Source organism: Seriola aureovittata, chromosome 4 (assembly GCF_021018895.1).
Source record: "Seriola aureovittata isolate HTS-2021-v1 ecotype China chromosome 4, ASM2101889v1, whole genome shotgun sequence".
Lineage (NCBI taxonomy): Eukaryota > Metazoa > Chordata > Actinopteri > Carangiformes > Carangidae > Seriola > Seriola aureovittata.
Genome location: NC_079367.1, coordinates 14,915,231 through 14,936,014, shown reverse-complemented (window position 1 = coordinate 14,936,014; position 20,784 = coordinate 14,915,231). Strand labels below are relative to the sequence as shown.

The 20,784-nt window shown below is 40.2% G+C and overlaps 1 protein-coding gene across 1 annotated transcript; it reads left to right on the top strand.

Moving 5' to 3' along the window:
• Positions 1–790: 790 nt before the first annotated feature.
• Positions 791–20,175, top strand: cpda (carboxypeptidase D, a). Its single transcript, XM_056374173.1, has 21 exons — positions 791–1,568; positions 2,665–2,912; positions 6,916–7,058; positions 7,248–7,417; positions 7,863–8,284; positions 8,404–8,595; positions 9,193–9,360; positions 9,726–9,835; positions 10,038–10,140; positions 10,669–10,811; positions 10,908–11,077; positions 11,212–11,514; positions 11,749–11,944; positions 12,231–12,366; positions 12,614–12,760; positions 13,624–13,722; positions 13,802–13,866; positions 14,068–14,199; positions 14,378–14,563; positions 16,758–16,860; positions 17,474–20,175. Exons 1-21 carry the CDS (start codon positions 922–924, stop codon positions 17,698–17,700), a joined length of 4,110 nt encoding a protein of 1,369 aa, XP_056230148.1. The 5' UTR covers positions 791–921; the 3' UTR covers positions 17,701–20,175.
• The last annotated feature ends 609 nt before the right edge of the window (positions 20,176–20,784 follow it).

The following is a 20,784-nucleotide window of genomic DNA, read 5'->3' as shown; positions in this document are numbered from 1 at the left end:
CATTTTCACTTTCTATGTAAAGAGCAATTTGTCACCTAACTGAATGACTAACTCAGTAAGCTTATCTGTAAACTGCACAAAATAAACTTCATAAGGGAGAGGTTTTTTTTTTTGCCCTCAGTGCCATTTATTATTTGGCTCATATAGAGGTTTTCATCATACATGACAGCTTCATTATTCCAACAGGCACCAATAAACCAACTCTAAACCTGAAATGATTAGCTGCAACATTAATAACTGATTAATCATCCAAGCCAATTTTTAAGCTAAAACAACAAAAAATCACTGATACCATCTTCTCAAATGTGAATATCTGTTAATCTGTACATATTTGGGGTTTTCACTGTAAAACAGATTGAGTATGTTCACTTGGGCTTCAGGGAATATTGATGGGCAATTTCCACTTCTGTGATAGTTTAAAGACCAAACAATCAATCATTTTTCAAGAAAACAATTGTCAGATCTATTGATAATGAAAGTAATTGATGGTTGCAGCCCTACAGTTCTCCTGTGATGGAATAACACTACTTTTCAAGAGGCTTCCTGTGTGTTGATTACTTGATAGACAAAAATGGGTGCAGTTTTAAAAACACAAGTGGGTGCAATATAAACTTAAACAGTTATGGTGGTTGTGGACAGTTATGGACTAATCAAACGTGGACCCAAACAATATGGAGTCAATCTGGGGTTTAGTGTTGCAATTAAGGTCGAACTCCACCGGTCCACCTTAAAACGCGACGTCATCGTTGTAGCCCCGCCCCGGTGAGGTGAGAGGAAGTAGATGGAAACCGACAGGCCGGACCGACAACAGAAATACGTCTGTCGCTGGGAAGCAAAACAACTCACAAAACAACTGACCCTGGCGTTTGTTGTTCTTTAATTACAAAGTCCGGATGGTGTAGACGCAGAAGATACATCAACATGGTTCACACTTGGGAGCATCTCTCGACGATGCTGGAACTACGGGTGTCACTTTTCTTTCTTCTCTGTCTTCTAATCTCCCCCGGTGACGCCAGGCTACACCGACCACGACGCCTCAGCCCTACCACGGAGGAAACGGTAGAAACTTATAACAAATACTACAATTACGTTGAGCTAACCGGACTTTTACAGTCTTTAGCCCAGAAATACCCTCACATAGCCAACCTGTCGAGCATAGGTCAGTCTGTGGAGGGCAGGGAGCTATGGGTGATGCGGATCACCAGGGACCCCAACACAGACTCACCCGGGAAACCGAAATTTAAATACGTCGGAAACATGCACGGCGACGAAACCGTGTCCAGGCAGGTGTTGGTGTACCTTGTGGAGAACCTGCTGACTAAATATGGGGATGAACCGCGCATTACTGAGCTGGTAAACACCACGGATATTTACATTATGCCCAGCATGAACCCTGATGGCTTTGAGAAGTCCGTAGAAGGGGACTGCAATGGCGACAACGGGGGTCGAAGTAATGCCAAGAATATGGACCTCAATAGAAGCTTTCCTGACCAGTATGACGGGACTACTGTCAGTCCAGATGAGGTACCCGAGGTCATGGCTTTGATCAGATGGATCCAGGAGAAAAAGTGAGTTCTTATCCTCCCATGAAACATACAAAAAACAAAGTTTCCTTTTTGTTGAGTTTCCTATTGAGGGCCGATTGTCTGAAGCACGGGTTAGAATAGCTTCAGTAAACTTCACTTATTTCACACTGACACTTTTGGTCAATGTTTATCATGCAGTGGAGGATTTGGAGTGGCTGACTTTCCTGTCAATGAGCAACTTAATTCTTTGTTTGACCTCAGGGGCAGGAGGTTTGACCCAGTAATGGACTAGTCAACTGATAGAAGGCTAATCTGCAGCTTTTCTGATAATCAGTTTATTAATTATTAGTATTCTTGGGTTATGCACTGACAATTTCAAGACATCAACTTGGGCTTCAGGAAGTTGTGGACATTTTCACTATATTCTTATCTTACATCTTATAGACCACATGATTATTGAAAAATAAATAAAATAAAGTTAATATTGGTGGGCATCCTGGCAGCTGAACAGTTAGAGCCCTTACCATATAAATGCAATGTCCATTGTTTGATTTCAGATGGCAGCCTCTTTTTAAAGCCAAAAAATCTTAAAAAAAAACAACTAATGGCTGATTAATTGATAAGAGAGTAACAGACATTTTAGTCAGTGAGTAACTCAGTTTCCCCCTGATTTCCTTCTATATTAAAGCCTCAGGGGGCATTGGTTTGAGACATAACAAAGTCGACAAGGACTGCTGTCCTGGGACACCATAATGGCATGATATTTATGACTGAAGTTTATTTGGAAGACTAGGGAACAACCCTGCATGCACACAAATGTTCATCCAGTTAAAGTGCTCTTGTCGGCTCCAAGGCTGCTCTGCATTAAGGGGAATTTCCCTCTCTATTCTCACACTACATTACAACATTGATTCCTGTGATAACCAATAGCACAATTCTCACCTCATTTCTTTTTAAAGGACAATGTTTTTCAAGTTTCTTTAAATACAATACACGCCCATATGTACACAGATGCCACTCTAATGTCAAAGCTGAGGGTTAAAATCCTTGTTTGGTCCTTGTTCTGTGTGACAATGTATTCTGAAATGATGTCGATCTCTCCTTTGAGGCTGCTATTAAAATTTGCCATTGTCTCTAGATTTGTGCTGTCAGGGAACCTGCATGGTGGCACGGTGGTTGCCAGTTACCCTTTTGATGACTCAGCCCTCCACAAGCGACAGGGCCACTATAGCCAGTCAGAGGACGACAGCCTGTTTCGCTACCTCGCCCTGGTGTACTCCCAGAACCACCCAGTGATGAAGACTGGAGAACCCAACTGTCCCGATGCCCTGGAAGAAACTTTTAAAGATGGCATCACCAATGGGGCACAGTGGTATGATGTGCCTGGTAAGATGATTCCATTTTTATTGTTTTAATGCTTAGTTTAGTGATTGACAACAAATAATCGTTGTTGAATCTTGTGAAAACCTGTTGTAGTATGAGAGGATGATTTGTCCAGTCATTACTTTTTTATTTTAAGGTAAACAGCAGTGAAGCAAAACCCATCTTAAAAGTACTTGTAACAACAATCTAACATGTGCTTGATATCTTCTCATTTAAAAGTCAAGAATGTGCTGTTATATGTTGGAGTTTTTGCAGCATATGAGGGCTTGGCCAAATACAAGCTACAACCTGTTTGAGAAAGCTCAGGAATAAATTATTACAATGCCCTTAACACTTTCTTTAGCACAACTTAAGCTATTTCTATCACAGGGTTTGCTCCCACCAAAGATCACATTTCACATTTCTTGGCAGAGTAGCTTTAGTCCAGAAAACAACCTGAACTAGTTTGCTTACCAAAGCTGCTTAGAGGCAGCATCCAGAAGCTTTATTTCCTCATTAAATACGCTCAGTTGACAGACAAAGCAAAGTTCATTGTTACTGTGAGTGCTCTTACACTTCATATAGCTGCATTGTTCAACTTGTGATAGACAGTTTTAATACCGTGAGAGTAGAATTGGCTGATGCTTCTTACTCAATATTGGTAATTGGTAATGACCCAATGATTATTTCAGTCTCAGTTTTTTCAGTCAGTGAAGCACTGAAAAGCGCGGCCTGGTTTGGGGTTTTCCAGGTGTCAAACAACTATTAAATGCTTTTCCTCAGGTGACTCTGCTCATCCTGTTTTTCATCCTGTAATTACTGAAAGTGTTAGAGCAGTAGTCAGGTTTACTATTGCACTGTGCTCATATGACAGCTTACTCTGGGCAAGTTAATGCCTATGGGCTGTTGGTTTAAATCTCCTTCCTTGTCTTATACTCTATACAATGTGTGTCCATGTCCTCTGAAGGAATGCCTTTTCTAGCTGAAGTAAATGCAGCTTGTGTTGGTTCCCCAACTTCTACCATTCATTCGGGTTGAGAACCAGGACTTGAGAAAATGTGCTTTGTTGTCGTAAATTTCAGATTTCAGGGAAGGGTAATGCACCTTGCAATCTGTGATGTCCGACAGATTAGCCTGCATTTGCCCCTGTCAGATTACTAGAGTAACGCGTAGCTCTTCAGAACTAGCACTTCTTTTGCTCTTATGTCATTTCTCTCCTTACTTCTCTTTCTAATGTGTTAGATGTTTAGTACGTACAAGTCTTAATTTCATTACTCTATTTGCAGGTACCATTTATTGCTTACAAATTGCATTCAGGTATTCAAATTCAGTTTAAAACTTAATTGATCCATCATTACATTATTTAAGTCAGCGGTGGTTTTTAAGCATATATCATGAGTGTGCTGTAATTCAGAGTTTGTATTTTAAAGTGGCAATATGGTGATTATTTAACAGACTATAAACATAAGACCTGTTCTAATTTAATTTGCCTGTATTACCACCTCCAGATTTTGTATTAAACCGATGCTGATATACTTGTTTGATATTAGGTCATACTATCTGTTCACCACCACAAGGAACTGGAACAAAGTCATTACCAAAGCCTTGAGCACACACTCTTTAATGAGAGTTTGCTTTTACTTACCTCTGTAAATCCTGGCTTTAATTCTCACGATACACTAGAGGCACAGTGAGTAGTGAATGGCTGTTGTAGCCAGAGATAAACCTATTTTGTTTTTGTGGTTTTTCAGCAGAAACTGAAATGGCCAGTGTGCAGACAGACAAGGTTCAGGCTGTTACACAAGGCAGTTATTAAAGCTCTCAGCAGCTGCAATGTACATATCCTATTATAAAGATAGACATCCAGGAGTGTAAAACAGTTGAAAAGACAACGCTTGTGTCTGTCACTTTTTCAGTGGACGAAATGTCACAGCTAAAACTGGGCTAATGTCAGATGACAGAAATGGTCAGGACATTGTGTGATGTAATGAGTGGTCCAGGCGAAGTGCCAGGGCCAGAAGTCAAGAACAGGAGATTATTTTGTGTGGCTGTCAGGGCTTGAAATAATGATTCATCATAACATGTTATCTTTACTTACAATCTTTTGACACAGTCTTGTCTCAAAGGGCGTCCTTTACTTTTGAACTGTATGTAGTTCATGTTGCCCACAGCACAAAACTAAGGTGCTTTTTCTTCACTTTTTGACTGTCATGATGTCCACTTCGTTGTGTAATTCTTTAGATGGGTCATAGTCTACACTGTTCAAAGCTCTAGGGCTTAGATTATTGTAAAACCGTATTGACATATACACATCAATGCATCCAGACACAAAAGGAAACAAGAGCAAGAACTTTATTTTACTGTATGGAAATACTGTTCTATTGCTGTGATAGAGGGCGCTGGAAGTGCTCAGGGCGCTGGAAGTGCTTGATCATGTTGTAACCTCACACTTTTATGCTGCGTCACTGTGAACGGCTGACAGTCATATGATGGCAGTATTTTCTTAAATAGTTTTCCCTGCTGGATTATTGTTTTAAATGTTTGACTAAAAGTAGGACAGATTTTTTCATTGCATTGTATCTAACATTATATACACCACAGTGGCCTGACAGAAAGTACAGCCCCTAGGAACTGACTTTGGCTCTGTTGTCTGGCCAGTGGCTTCCTGCGAAGTTTAGGGTGTGTCACTGGATCCGGTACATAGACAGGATGTTTAAGGTTAGAGCTGCCTTAGTCTGTCTGTATGTTTGTGTTATACTCTATCAGCATCTGGATGATGTTTACTTTTAAGTGATTTGTCTCAAAGACAATGGTGTTTCAAACTATTTAAATGTCATGTTTTTACAGGCAAGTGTGGGATTAGTCACAGTTGAATATAGATCTAGTGTTATTTGCTCATCATTAGCAGTTATGTTTCTTTTAAGAATCAGTTTGGTTTGGTTGGCATAGCACCCTGCTGTCTCTGCTGCCACCATAGGGGGTGAATCCTCTAATGAATCACCCCAACACACCTCTATACACCACCCATGTTCAGAGGGTTTGTTAGTCCGATGAGACCGACAACTGAAAAACATGTCTGAAACTTGAGCGGTGAAGCGTTTATTATGTTCTGAATTGGCCCTTTCTAGTTTTCAGTGAATGGCCAAGTTTCAGACAGCTGAATAGCTGCTGCTTGACCGAGAATGACTCAGAAGAACTTGAGTTTGTGGTTTGTATTTTGGTGTATATTTTCATCTGCTCTCAGAGCCAAGGCTTGGACCACATCACAGCCTGAGGCTTTTAATCTTAGCTTGTAAGGGATGTTTATCATTAACTGTATTTCAACCTATTCCCAAAGACAGCTAAATGACTTTCAGGAGGATGTCATCATCATGCAAGCAGAAGTATAGATGTCTGATAATTTAACTAAATGGTCAGCACAAGTAGTAGTATTATCACACTTGGATGTTAAGGGAATGAAGCGGTATGCGCAACACAGTGTGGATAACGGTTTTCTCATTGAGACTGCTGGGAGGCTGATTGATTTGCTTGAGTTATTTGTTAGTGTTTGGTGTGTGAGCCCTTTCACTTTGACTGTTGCAAGGTGGCAAACAGTGCTGTTTAATTGGGTTCCTGCAGTCATGGCAACCCTCTAGCCAGGGAGTCACTGGCTGCCTGCTGTCGTTCCAGAGGGACGGCCAGCTGAACAGCCCACACCCCTGTGTTTCCCTCTGTTTGCCTTAGTGGACGGCTAGTTGGCTGGCAAACTGCAGATGTCATGGCTTTTTGCCACGTTAAACTCTATCTTTAAACTGTGGCCTTGAAGAGACAAAGACAGACTCAAGCCTGCCCTGGCACTAGTGGGTGTCAAATTTAGAGAAGCAGAATATGTTTCAGAATTCACTTTATGAATACTGTTTCACATGTGTTGTACACACATTTTAATTCCTGGATTTAGACATATCCTTGTCTTTTATATAATATATACTTGAATGTGTTATGCCATTTCCAAGTTCTAAGTGTATGATATTTCTGGCTTGTTATCCAGGAGGGATGCAGGACTACAACTACCTCTATGGAAACTGTCTGGAGATCACCATGGAGCTGAGCTGCTGCAAATATCCTCCTGCTACTGAGCTCCGTAAGGAATGGAATCTGAACAGGAAATCCCTAATAGCCTATATCGAAAAGGTAGAGCTTACAACTAAAAAAGAGTTATGATACATAAGCAATGATTATAATTTACATTCTGTTTTTTTTTTTTTTTTTTTTTTTTTTTTAAATATAATGCTACAATCTAAACCTGCGTGATACCTTTGGCATACAATTTCTCCAGTTCAGCAAGGTGTCCTTGGTATTTACACTAACACTGTCTTCCAGGTTCATATCGGTGTTCGTGGATATGTGAAGGATGCCGTCAGTGGTGCTCCCCTCACCAATGTCAGCATTGTGGTGGCAGGCGTTCGCCACAACCTGACCACTGGAGAGTATGGGGATTACTACCGCCTCCTGCTCCCAGGAACATACAACATCACAGCTGTGGCCCCAGGGTGAATAATGCCGTTGAACTTCTGCCTTACATAGCGAGTTTTCAAAAAATGCACACTAGTTCGGTTTCATATTCTTACCTATGAGAGCCAGCGAGCAGTGTGATCGCTGCTTGTTTCCTGTTGATTGTTGCACAACCACAATGATTGAAGCAAAAAATGTGTAATCTGGTTCTTCTAGACTATCAAACAATATGCTGCACTAAAGGAATGCATAACATCCATTGCTTCCTCTTTAGATTTTAGAGAATAGGTCTTTGATATTGGGTGAAGAAAAAATGTTTTTCACAAGTTCATTGGTAAATGACTTCCTGGAAGAGAGATTAAAAGGAAATTCACTTATGGCTTTTTTTTAGTCATGGATACTGTGACATCTAATCTTGGTGCTAACTGGTGATTTTAAGGTGGACTTAAAGTCCTCATGCATGACTTTATTTTTTGTACACAGGTACACATCGGTGACAGTCTACAGTGTGCAGGTTATGGAGGACAAAGCCACAGAACATAACTTTACCCTGGCACCTGTGGTCAGTGAGGCTGCAAGTAACATCACTGTGCCTACGTCCTCCACGCCATCCACCAGTCACCCAAACATCTCCACCACCACTACCAAGCCGTCTGACCCCACCCAGACCTGGGTGGCTCCCTCTGAGGGAAACAGCAACAGCCCTACTTTGCTTCTTCCTGAACAGCAGCCCATCCAGCCCCAGGAATTTCGTCACCACAACTATGCAGATATGGAGCTCTTCCTACGCAAGTACAGCAGCGAGTTCCCCTCTATTACCCATCTTTACTCTATTGGCCCCTCTGTGGAAAACCATGAGCTCTATGTGATGGTCATCTCAGACAACCCCACCGTACATGAGCACGGTATGTCAGTGTTATTAAGTTATAAAGACAGTTCCTTTTGAAGACTGTGTCTTCATATGATAATGTGTAAATTCCTTGGTATTATCTGTTAATATGGGTTTTCATTGTTTCCATGTCAGGTGAGCCAGAGTTTAAGTATGTGGCCAACATGCATGGTAATGAAGTGGTGGGCCGGGAGTTGTTGCTCAACCTCATTGAGTACCTGTGCCGTAACTACGGTACTGACCCGGAGGTCACTCAATTGGTCAACAACACCCGCATTCACATCATGCCTTCTATGAACCCTGACGGCTATGAGGTAGCCACTGAAGGTGAGACAGAGGGACACACAGACACACAATAAGAAGTGACTACTTAGGCAACAATAAAGTAACACTATCTGCACAGTATGAAATTAAGACTGTTTTATGAAACTATTTTAGTGTACAGGTCACACAGGTGTTAGATGTATTGCTTTGGCGCAAATGTGTAACATTATAGGCCTTAAACAGTAACTTGATCATTTGACTAACATTCCTTAAGTTTATGTTACTAACTGCTATCAAATTTACAGCTGCCGTAAATGAGACAGGGCTTGCAAAATCACAAGCCCACATTCATATACATACATAGACTTGAGTGGTCACAAAGAACTAAGCAGTATGCTCTCTATTCATATAGTATTTTACATCATCAGAATTTTTCATGAGTTTGTGTTATGCCTATGACACATCATGCTTCTGTTAGAAATATGGAAAAGGTTCACAGAGCACTTCCTCAATCTGCCACTGTCTTTTAGCTGGTAGCTGCAGCTGATGTGTGACAGGAAGTATAGAGGAGGAGATGGAGATGTAGAAGCATGAACCATTTTGTGGTTACAGATGCAGATAGCTGCAGATTACTCTTCTTTATTTCTTATTTCCTCACAGGTGATGTAAAGGGCTACAAAGGACGCAACAACAGCAATAATTTTGATCTGAACCGCAACTTCCCGGACCAGTTTACCACCATCACAGAACCCAGGCAGCCAGAGACTAAAGCTGTGATGAACTGGCTGAAGAACAACCCCTTCGTCCTTTCAGCCAACCTCCATGGAGGCACAGTGTTATTTTTAGCTTTTAGCTTTTAATGCCAAAGATTGTAGTCTTTAAGTGTCATAGCTACCTTTTGATAGTAACAGTCTGTCAGTCCTATTTACAACTGAAAATATTGTATTTTCTTTTTCTTATTTCTTATTTTCTTTCTTTCTTTTTTATTTCATTGAAACAAGATAATTGGATTATAAAGTTACTTCAGCAACTCCAAAGGACTGCTGCTTTATTTTAAAGTCCACAATTAAAATCTAAATATCTGACTGGATTTTCTGAAATGTCAACCAGTTATGCAATTTGGAGTTTATTTTAACCACAAATTCAGGTGATTTTTAGTGTTTTGTTCCTTATCTTTGTTTTGTGGAATTCAGGTTCCTTGGTGGTAAACTACCCCTATGATGATGACAAAGAAGGGACAACTCAGTACAGCCAGTCACCTGACGACAAGGTCTTTCAGCAGGTGTCTAAAGCATACTCACAGGTAACTAGACACTGTAAGATCTGTTTCAGGCTGCGATAATGTCTGCCTATGGTTTCATGTTGTTGTTGAAAACAAAAAGTAAAGTAAGAGCTCTCAAGGAAGCCATGGGATTTTTGTGAAATCACTGGACAGACAAGGTTTGAAAACTTGACTACAACAGTACTCATTGTTGACTTTTTTTTTTTTGTGTGTGTGTGTGCAGGAGAATCCTCTCATGCACAATGGGCACCCTTGTGAGGACCTGTACCCTGATGAATATTTTGAGGATGGCATCACCAATGGTGCCAACTGGTACAATGTTCCTGGTATGCTTCCTTTCAAACTCACCACATTCATTTTGCCCACAGGAGATCAGGCAAAGCAGTGCTTTATGTTTGAGATGTTTTGTTTTATTCACATAATCTGGTTGTTTAGTTGTAGAAAATAAGCTTGTTTGGTCAATTCATTTTCTTTTTATATCCTGAAAAATACCCCAAATACTGTTATTTAGGTTTTTCTATATTTATATTCAGACAAGCTAGAGTAATTGTGGTCTTCTCCAGTGATACAGTGCTTCAAAATAGAAACAATACTGTTATATTGAGAAGATTTTAAGTAAATCTGTCTCATCTTTTGTCTATATCTGTGTGCAGTCATTTATGAAATTAATATTTCTGTACAATTTGAAAGGCTGAAAGCAATAAATGCACTAAATCCACTGGGAGTTTCTCAGTGTACTACAAAGAAAAATCATGCCATCGTTGATCTATAATTCCATAACCCGAATACATATAATGGCTTTAAGTGAAACCTTTCAAATTTGAGATGGAGTTTAAAGGAGCACTTTTTTTCAGGTGGCATGCAGGACTGGAACTACTTAAACACCAACTGTTTTGAGGTGACCATCGAGTTGGGTTGTGTAAAGTTTCCTATGGCTAGGGACCTGCCGAAATACTGGGAACAAAACCGAAGAGCCTTGCTTCAGTTTTTACACCAGGTAATAAATACAAATCTTAACATCACCCTTAGCTTTCTCCTCCCTTTCACTCAGTTTTGCAGCTACTCATGTGAATGTGGTTACTTGTTTCTTAAGGTCCACACTGGAGTAAAGGGCACTGTCTCCGACAGTAGTGATGGTAAAGGAATTCCCAATGCCACCATTACTGTGGCGGAGATAGACCACAACATCACGACAGCCCGTACTGGAGACTACTGGAGACTGCTGGTCCCTAACACCTACTCTATCACAGCCTCTGCCCATGGGTAAGATTTGAATATCAGGAAGAAGAGCTGGAGAGCAAACAGTACAGTTACTGACGTAACAAGTAGATTTCTTTGCTGTTACTTGAACTGATTTCCTGTGCTGTTAACTTTGAACAACTTTCTCTGTTGTCCAGATATATACCTGTGAGAACCTACGCCACAGTCTCAAAGGAGAGAGTGGAGGTGGTGGACTTCAGACTAACACGTTTACACTCAGACTCGAAAGGCCAGTCTCAAAACGGCCCCCAACCCACACAGAACCCATCTGAGAAGGAGTTTCAGAGCTTAATCAAGGACCTCTCTCTAGGCCAGGGCTTGGAGCAGTTGGTCAGTAGCACAGCCACAGAGAGCAGCTTCCGCTACCAACGCTACAAAGAATTGTCTGAGTTCTTGAGGGGCCTCACTCTTAACTTTCCCAAAATTACATCTTTACAGAGGTAGGCAGGATTTATCTTCCTTCAAGCTGTGTATTTAAACCAACTCACATTTTTTCCCTTTGAGAGTATATTATTGTTTGACGTCATACCTCTATACTGCTCATCCACTGTATGCCAAAAGTCACCGCTGTCCAGATCCGCTCTGTGTTTCATAAGTTACTGTTCTAGCTGCTTTCTGAAAGAAATCTTAAAGAATCTTGACCTACATATTGGTTTCTTCTCTTCTTTGTCCAGTTTGGGCCAAAGTGTAGAGTTTAGAACCATTCGGGCTTTGGAAATCTCCAACAAACCAGAGGAGGCTGAGCCATCTGAACCCAAAATCCGTTTTGTAGCAGGGATCCATGGCAATGCCCCAGTGGGCACAGAGCTGCTGCTGGAGTTTGCTGCCTTCCTATGTATCAACTATGGCAAGAATCCAGCCATCACCAGGGTGAGTTGTGGAGCCCCTCAGGAAGTATAGTATTTGATAGTCTGGACTGTTAAATGATACTGTATATGTATCAACTGTGCTTAATATATAGCAAATTCTACATTTTTAAAAATGGAAATATATAGGAATATACTTAAGTCTTTGTTCACACAAGCTCTTTTTATAGCTGGGATTGAGTTGAGTCAAGTAACTCTAATTTTGTTTTAGAAAGTTGGAAAAAAAAGTCCTGTCAAATATAAAGTTCAGCCATGTCTGTAATTGTTCCTGCTCCATTTCCTTTCCCTAGTTGATCAACGAGACCCGGATTGTCATCGTGCCCTCCATCAACCCAGATGGACGGGAACAGGCTGTTGAGAAGCAGTGCACTTCCACGGAGGGCTTGACCAATGCTCATGGCAAGGATCTGGACACAGATTTCTTTGGTCAGTTGTATGAATTTGTGTGCGTGTGTGTGCATGCGCGTGTGTGCGCGCGCGTGTGTGTGCATGTGCGTGTGTGCGTGCGCAACTGAAACAGAAGAAGAGTCAGTCTACTTATACAGGCTACAATTGTCAAAGATTTGTTGTGAACGTAATAAAAAACTGTCATTGCTTGTTTGTAACACTTGTCATGAAAAGCACAGCATGCTCTAACAGCTCTGTTTCCTATCGACTATCTGTGTATTTTTAGGCAATGCATCGCAACGTGTGGTGGAGGCCCAACCAGAGACCAGAGCAATGATGGACTTGATCCTAGACAAGGGCTATACTCTCTCTGTAGCCCTCGATGGAGGCGCCCTGGTTGCTACCTACCCATATGACAAGCCTGTCCAGTCCGGTAACATGACATTATACAGATAACAGCTTTTTGTTTGACTACTTATTCAAAGTTTTCAAGTTTGCAGTGAATCCAACTTGTTAGGTTATATAGTTTATAGTATATTTGCTCATTAACATTGCATTTAGAGTCGGTTTATCTAGAGTGTTTGACATTGAACCACTTTTAAGTTTGCACATGGGCAGTGCCCAAGGGTTATGATTGGAGTCGGTTAGTGTTCCTTTTTGGCCGTAGACCTGGCATATAAATCCCAACCAAATTATTTTGAGAAGTTGTGGTCAGATAACCCCCCCACACACACACACACAGACACACACACACCACCTCCTCCATTTGGACACTGCACAAATCTTATTGTGAGCCAGAATATCAACTTTGTACAGAGCATGCATATTTTATCTAGAACTGGCTGATTACCATGGAATTCGCTGAGAAAGTTATGGTCTGAAGAAGGTTAACCCTAAACCTTTTCTCTAGTGCCACCTTCAGGACAAATATTAATTTTTTTTTTTAGCCCTATTAAATAATCAGGCTGTTTGATTCAGTAAATAATCACTTTTGTTTTTGTGTCCAACACTTCACACAACATCCACAAGCCACTATTGGGGCTTTAGACTTTGTTTCAATTTTGTAATATAAAACGCATAGAAATGCAGTCACAGCCCTAATGCACTCTTCCTCACAGCCAACAGATTGACATGACAAGCTTTTGATTTTCAGTTGTACATATATTATATATAACAACAGTTTGCAAAGAGTATGACAAATGATATTCACTCTGAACATAGATTGCTGTTTATCATCACCTAATAGAACAAAAATTTTTCTGTAGGGTTTTCTTTAATCATTTTGTGTCTTTCCAGTTGAAAATGAGGGCACATTGAAGTACTTGGCGAGTGTTTATGCCAACAACCACCCCAAGATGCACCTAGGGGACACTGGATGTTCAAATAATGGACAGAGTATGTAGTTCAACTACTATAAATAAATTCTGTTGTCATTTTGGTACTGAATAGCTAATGGAACTTTTCTGTCACTCAGTGGGCAACATCCCTGACGGAGTTATGAGGGCAGCAGAGAGACAAAGTCACATGGGGAGCATGAAAGTAAGTCTCTCCACCCCAGTGTCTGTTATGGCAGTAAGTTAGTGTCAATGATGCCTCTAGAAAGTATCATCTAAAAAAAAAAAAGAAGCACATTAGTTTGGAGATATCTGTCAGATCAAATGAGAAGTAAAGCAAAGTGAGAAATGGGCCTCTGCCCCAGTACTGTCTCATATTTCATCTTGTGTCTACGTGTCCTCCCAGGACTTCAGTATGGACTTTGGCCACTGTCCAGAAATCACAGTGTATACTGGCTGCTGTTTGTTCCCTCCTGCCGAGCAGCTGGCCACACTGTGGGCTGAGAACAAGAAGGCTCTCCTAAGCATGTTGGTGGAGGTAAAGATTTTATCAGCACAACATGGAGAAGTTTAATTGACATGTTTAACATTGATACATATAGGTTTTTAACAATTTTGTTATTTCTTGAACCACTTTAACCAATTGATCTATTTAAGAGTATAATTTTTCCCATCATCAAGAGCCTTCATTTTCTGTCTGTTTCTACCCCATCCAGGTCCATAAAGGGGTGCGTGGCGTGGTAAGGGACAAGAGTGGAAAGCCTATTGTCGGGGCCATCATTGTGCTGAACGGGGGTGTGAGAGTCTTTACTGCAGAGGGCGGGTACTTCCATGCGCTGCTGGCTCCTGGCAACCACAACATTGAAGCTGTTGCTGATGGCTACCAACAACAACGTCAAGAGGTACACAGTTAGGTACAGACAATGCAGGATAGGAATGTACTATCTTTCAGGAGGGTGGGCATGAAGGGATAAACAAGGATAATGGTGCAGTAACAGTTAACCATTACAGTTATTTCAAGTAGCCATGGAGTGGCATGCAGAGGGTAGACCCTTCCTACTTTGGCAGCTGTCACTCAAATTAATTGAGAGGTTTTACAATGAGGCTAACACTAAATGACAATAAGTCTGAATGTGTGTTAACATCAGAAATGTTTTAAAAACAACAGCAAAATTCAATTATGTATATGTACCTGAGATTTATGTTCAAGAACATGGAGTGGTGTGGTAAATAAGTTTATGACATGAATAAGTGCTAGTTTAACAAGATGTCAGTGTTGAGTAAAAACAAAAGACTTACAAGGTCTAGCTTTGACTGAGTATAGAGTTTTATGACAGCAACTGATGGAAAGTAGAAATCAGCTCTGCTCCCGTTGTAACCACATGCACTCTGTTGCACATGTGATGATGATCTGCACACATTCAGTACTCTACAACATTTCAGAAGCTGATGCTTGCAAAAACAAATGAACCTAAAAAAAAAAAAAAATAGGTAGACTCTATTTTAACTATTTTGAACTTTTCAAAACATTTCAAAATGTTAAATCTGACTTTTCTTAAACATATTTTGTTCAAAAAAAAATTGCAATATGAATGTCTTCCACATTACACGGCAAGGGGAACAAAAATAAACAATTTACGGAGACATAAGAGAAAAGAAAATATCATGCTCATGTCGTCAAGTCTGTGTGAGAATATTACTATGGTTCCCCTTTACTGTCCACATCTATGAAGGGTGTAGGGCGGAGCACACAAAATCTCTCCGTCACCTCCACCTTTCCATTTGGCTGCTCTGAAATTTCAAGCGTTGGATAGGCCAGCTCTCCAAACAGATGTTCCTTAATGTTGCGCCCCAGCTCCAGGCTGTAGGCTGTGAGCTTCCCACAAGGACTAAAGAGCAGGGGATCCACCACTGAATGATATGTCTGTTGGTACTCTGGTACCGTGAAGCCGTGGATCATCAGAGGCCCTGGCTGACTAACTGACACACTAGTGGAGGTCCTCTGTTCAGTAGAGAAGCCTCCGTCGCCACAGGGCAGTCTGAGCTCTGGAAGAACAGCAGCATTCCTTATATACCTGTCATCCAGGGGTTTCTGGGGTTGTTCTTCACTCCTGTCACACACAAAGTCCAGATCATGACTTGGGGCCAACATGGATGTCCTCTCCTTAATAGCTTCCCCATATTTCTTAGGACATCGAATACTCCGTCTTAGGCCATAGGGACGCATTTCATACCTCTGGAAATTAAAGGGACGTCAGGTTAAGTGGTTTTGTGTCTTGCTGTCAAAAAACAACCAACAAACCACAATCATGATGAAATAAGGAAAGGAAAAAGAATCAAAAGATGCACTTACTCTTTGGGTGTGTGTTCAGACCACATTACTGACTCAGGTCTGAAAACACATGGTTTGAAATCCTTCTTTCCTGAGTTTAGAATCTACTTTACCCATATTTTAAACTACAACTAGATGGCACTGAATAAGTGAGAGGTGCTTGTAATTTAGTTCTCAGATGATAGCTGAGTAATTTTGAATTTTTATGAGCCAGTGTTCAAATCCTATTTAGACATACAAGACAACCTGCAGCAGATTATACAAAGCAGTCACACCTGCAGATGAGACTTGCTAATGAAGTAATTAGCAACCCCACTTCTGCGTGGAGCTTTAACAGACAGCTAAAAGCCTTCTACCTCCATTTGAAGAAACAGCAAGGATAGATGAGTAGTAGTGGTAGAGCTTGATGTTTTCTTTAAGTTGTTGCACATTGAGTGTTGTCAGTGAAAAATTTGTAAAGAAGTGAACTAAGTTGAAAAACAAATTGAATTTCACATGCCACTAATTTACTTTTCAAGTCAGCAAATGTTTGTCAAGTTCTTGAAACAAGTAATTTTCAGTACCTTGATTAACATGGCCACAACTTTTGAGGTAGATGTGTATTACCTTGAATGCAGCTGTTTGGAGTTTATATTCAGTATGTACAAAGAAAGGGTTTGATCCTGGCTATGAATGTTGCTATTGTACTATAAATCATCATCCTAATATGAATGAACTCTGACCATGTGTCTGAGGTTTTCTGAAGTGTTTTTGCTGTGTTCCAGGTGGTGGTATCCTCCTATGAAGCTGCTAGCTCCATCATCATTGAGTTTGACATGGACAACAGTGTCTTTGGCCTGCCCAGAGAGTTTGTGGTGGCCAGTGCAGGTAAAATATGTCTATTTAACAGACTTTTGTAACCAATGTTGACAATATGCATAATTTGACTTATCCACTTAAAAATAATAATCTTTCATATATCAGTTCAGATTTTGGCTACTGTAGTGTAATGAAGTGTGATGTTGTTTTGATTTAATGTTACTAAAAACCAGTTAACAGTTACCATACTTCGTAGTTCTCAGTTCTGCAACTCTTTCTAGTGATAAAAGTCTAAGAATAAACAGTTCTCCTCTTAAATTATTTTTTGACTCCATCTAGAATATTTGTCCTGTCATCTTTAACAGATGACATGCACTCAATAGCCTTTGTTTTTAAAGCAGGTTGAACTCTAGAGTTTTGACTGGGAGATGTTCTGTCAACACTGTAGTCATACTGTCTTCCCACGGGATCTTTGTCATTGACATTTAAGAACTACAATGCTACTTTTAGTGTGCTCAATCATCAAAACAAAAACATCTGATTGCTCCATTGTTTACTCCAATGTGTGATTTGAACAATTTTTTTTCAAGTCTTTAAATGTTCTCCCTGCTATATAAAGCTGTGTGTATGCAGACATACTGAGGTGTCTATTTCTCTTTTTCTCTTTTCCTCTTCCCCGCAGCGGCCTCCATGACGGCATTGGTGGTGACGGCGTGTATCATATGGTGTGTGTGCGCGGCCAAGTCTAATCGTCAAAAGGATGGCTTCCATCGTTTGCGACAGCACCGCGACGATTATGACGACGAGATCCGGCTCACTTCTATGGGCTCCAAGAAGTCCCTGCTTGCCCACGAGTTTCAGGACGAGAGTGAAAGTGATGAGGAGACGCTGTATGCCAACAAAATCTGAGAACAATTGCACCAATTTGGCTGTTGGCTCAGTATTTTCATTTTGATCTCCCCCTTAAATTGAATCCCCTGACCAACAAGGAAATGGTTGAACTTTGGGCAGCATCTCTCTCTCTCTCTCTGTTTCTCTTTCTCTCTCTCTTTCTCTTTCTCTGACTGAGATATAAGCTCAGTAAAGACACTTTGTTCTGTTATACCAACAAGCTCTGAGCACTCACTTCTGGTCACTCAGTTATTAGTGCAACTAAATGAATACTTAAAGAACATTGTGCTGGCGTCTGGACTGAAGGGCTTGCTTTGTTGTGCTGCATCTCTGCTTGACTGGTTCATCAAAAGGACAGAGGGAGAGGTGATAAAGAGAGGGGCGAAGAAAGAAAGAGGTTTGGTCCACTGTGGCTGTCATCCGTCCTTTTTGCAGGTTTTTGTCTCGAGCAGTTTTTTTTTTTTTTGTTTGTTTTTTTGTTTCCGAGCCATTCAAGAGTGCTCTTGAAGACCACTACCTGTCCTGCCTGGCTGAGGGGTCAAGCCTTTAAGTCCAAATAAACTTTTGTTTAGTGGATGTGTAATGAACTCTGGATCAAAGTGCTTAATCTCACACAATCTCCCTACTCATATCTGTCTTCACCATGCATTTCTTTCAGTACTGCTTTGACATAGGAAATTAGAAATGATATGTTTCTTTTATTTAAGACAGCATTGCCACATTGGAAGTGTCCGAGCCTTTGGGAGACTGAATCCAATACTGTGCCTTGGCTTCTGTAAAGTTTACAGTCCGGTCTGGCTGCAGTATGTGACAGAAAGCAGCGACAAAGTGAATAGATAGCACTTGGTCTATGTTGGAATTTGATCCATCCTATACTCAGGTGGTAGGAAAAGAGAAATTGTGTTTAAAGGACTGCTGAACTCCAGTGTTGCACTGTTTCTGCACAGATGACTATGCTGGCTGACCTGCATTCAGTAGTAGTGTAAATTTTTTTTTTTTTTGGGGGGGGGGTTTCCATTGAGCTGATTTTGTGGCCAAAATCATAATGTGAGCCTCTCAAAAGCTTTAAAGCATCAGGGAGAATCTCTTACTAAGGGTGAATGAAACCCTTCTCAGTTAGTGCAGGGTGCTCTTATGTATGCAGCTCACTTGCACTAAGGAGGATTGTCCCATATCATTGGCCAGGAAAAAAGATCTAAATAGGTAATCTTGGAAAAGAAGAATGTATTTTTTTTTTTTTTTTTTTTTTCTTTATGGATTTATTAGTTTTGTTGTAGGGTCATTTCTGACTGTCTGTACATGGAAGATTGCTGAGTTTGAAGCATGTCACATGGGTCTGTGCTCTGTTTTTGAAGAATGTGTTGTTTTTTTTTTTTTCTTTTTTTTCTCTCCTCATGAGTATTTGGTGCATTTCCCCACTAAACAATATTTTGAATACAAAAGTCATACCAGCTTTGTCCGTCCATTAATGATCAGTTTCTACAAGTCAGTGTCAGAGCCAGGCATATTACATGATTTAAAAATGCAAATAAATTCATATTTTCTAAATTTATTTATAAATAAAGAGGTTACAGATCATAATCCATTTGACTTATACCTTCATTTGAGGTTTCATATGCACTGTTAGAGAGAGTCTTAGTCCTCCAGACAGTGTTAACGACATGGAAAAAGAGGCTACCGACAGATTGCCTTAGTGGCTTTAATGAACAGTGTAGTCTGGTGTGAAATGATAATCCATAATTCTCATTTCTCTCGTATGTTAAACAAGCTCATTGGACAAATCAAGGTAGTAGGTTTGTGTGCAATTAAACTGGAAAGTTATTAGAAGAAGAAAAAGTGGGACCTCTGTGTTGTTAATCCTGTGCTCAAATGTCCAGCATGGCATAGAATTTCACTTAAAGCATCTTCTAGCAAATCAGGTGAACTACCAAAAACCAAATAAATATGGTTTTCCTTACAGTAGAAATCCATGTGTAACTATTCCTAATTGAATTGAAATCGTCGCACAGGATCATTTAACTATCAGGTGGCTCTTGAATTGGTAATGCTATGCATGTTTTTCATCACACACAGTAGTTGAAATGAATACACAATAGTTCACTAAAGAATTTGCCTTGATTTCCAGTAAGAGAAGATGTTCTTTCCTTCTCCTTTTAACAAATGCAGCTGTCAGTTAAGTTAAACCTGATATCTGTGTAGAGACAGTTTTGTATATTATTTTTTTCTTTCGTATACTGTCTGTGAATGTGTGTGTATGAATTTTGAAAGTTGAACTTGCGTCAGGGTCACGCAGTGTTGGTGTGAAGATTTTATATAAACTGGAATCAACTGTAAATAATGATTGCCAATTGTGAATGGGGAAAATAAGTGCAATTCATGGTAACCGTGAATCTACACACAGCAAAACCTTTCATAAGAACCTCTGTGTGATCATGACATGCTAACATGCACAAAAACTCATAAAACGCAATGAAATAAAAACCTCTCACAATGCATCTCTTGCTTTAATGTTGCAATGTCTGATACTGCCATTATTATTATTTTTTTTTGTGATACTTCTTTGGAACAGACTGGCCAGCAATTAAGAGGGAAAGGAGAAAATAGAATCACCAGAACAAAATTTACTCCTAATGAGTAAGAGTGTAATTGTGATTAAATATTTTACTGTTAACTTTTACAAAATGTATAATTATGTTTCAGCTGAAGGAAACTGCAATTTTTTTGTCTCTTCCCTATAGAGACTTGGTGTGTAATATAAGTAAAAGAGCTCCTCACCATGTCTTAGGCTCCAGGAAGGCAGTACTAGTTAAAGTGACTTACACTGGATCCTTAGAGCTGTTGCATCAGTTTCAGCACTAAAGGATCATCAGTCTTTATGTTTTTTTTTTTTTAGTTTCACTGTAATTGTTAGGAAAGCTCAGGAAAAAAAACATTTGCTGTACAAGTAACAACTGACATAAAGTAGATGAGACCTTGTATCAATAGGTTTTTGCACAGTAAAAGTTTCTGTATTTCTTTCTAGATGTTTGAGGGTGTTGGTAATAGGCCTAAAGATGGAAAGTTTGGCAGATGGCGAGGTGAGTAGTTATGCTTTTCATGTGA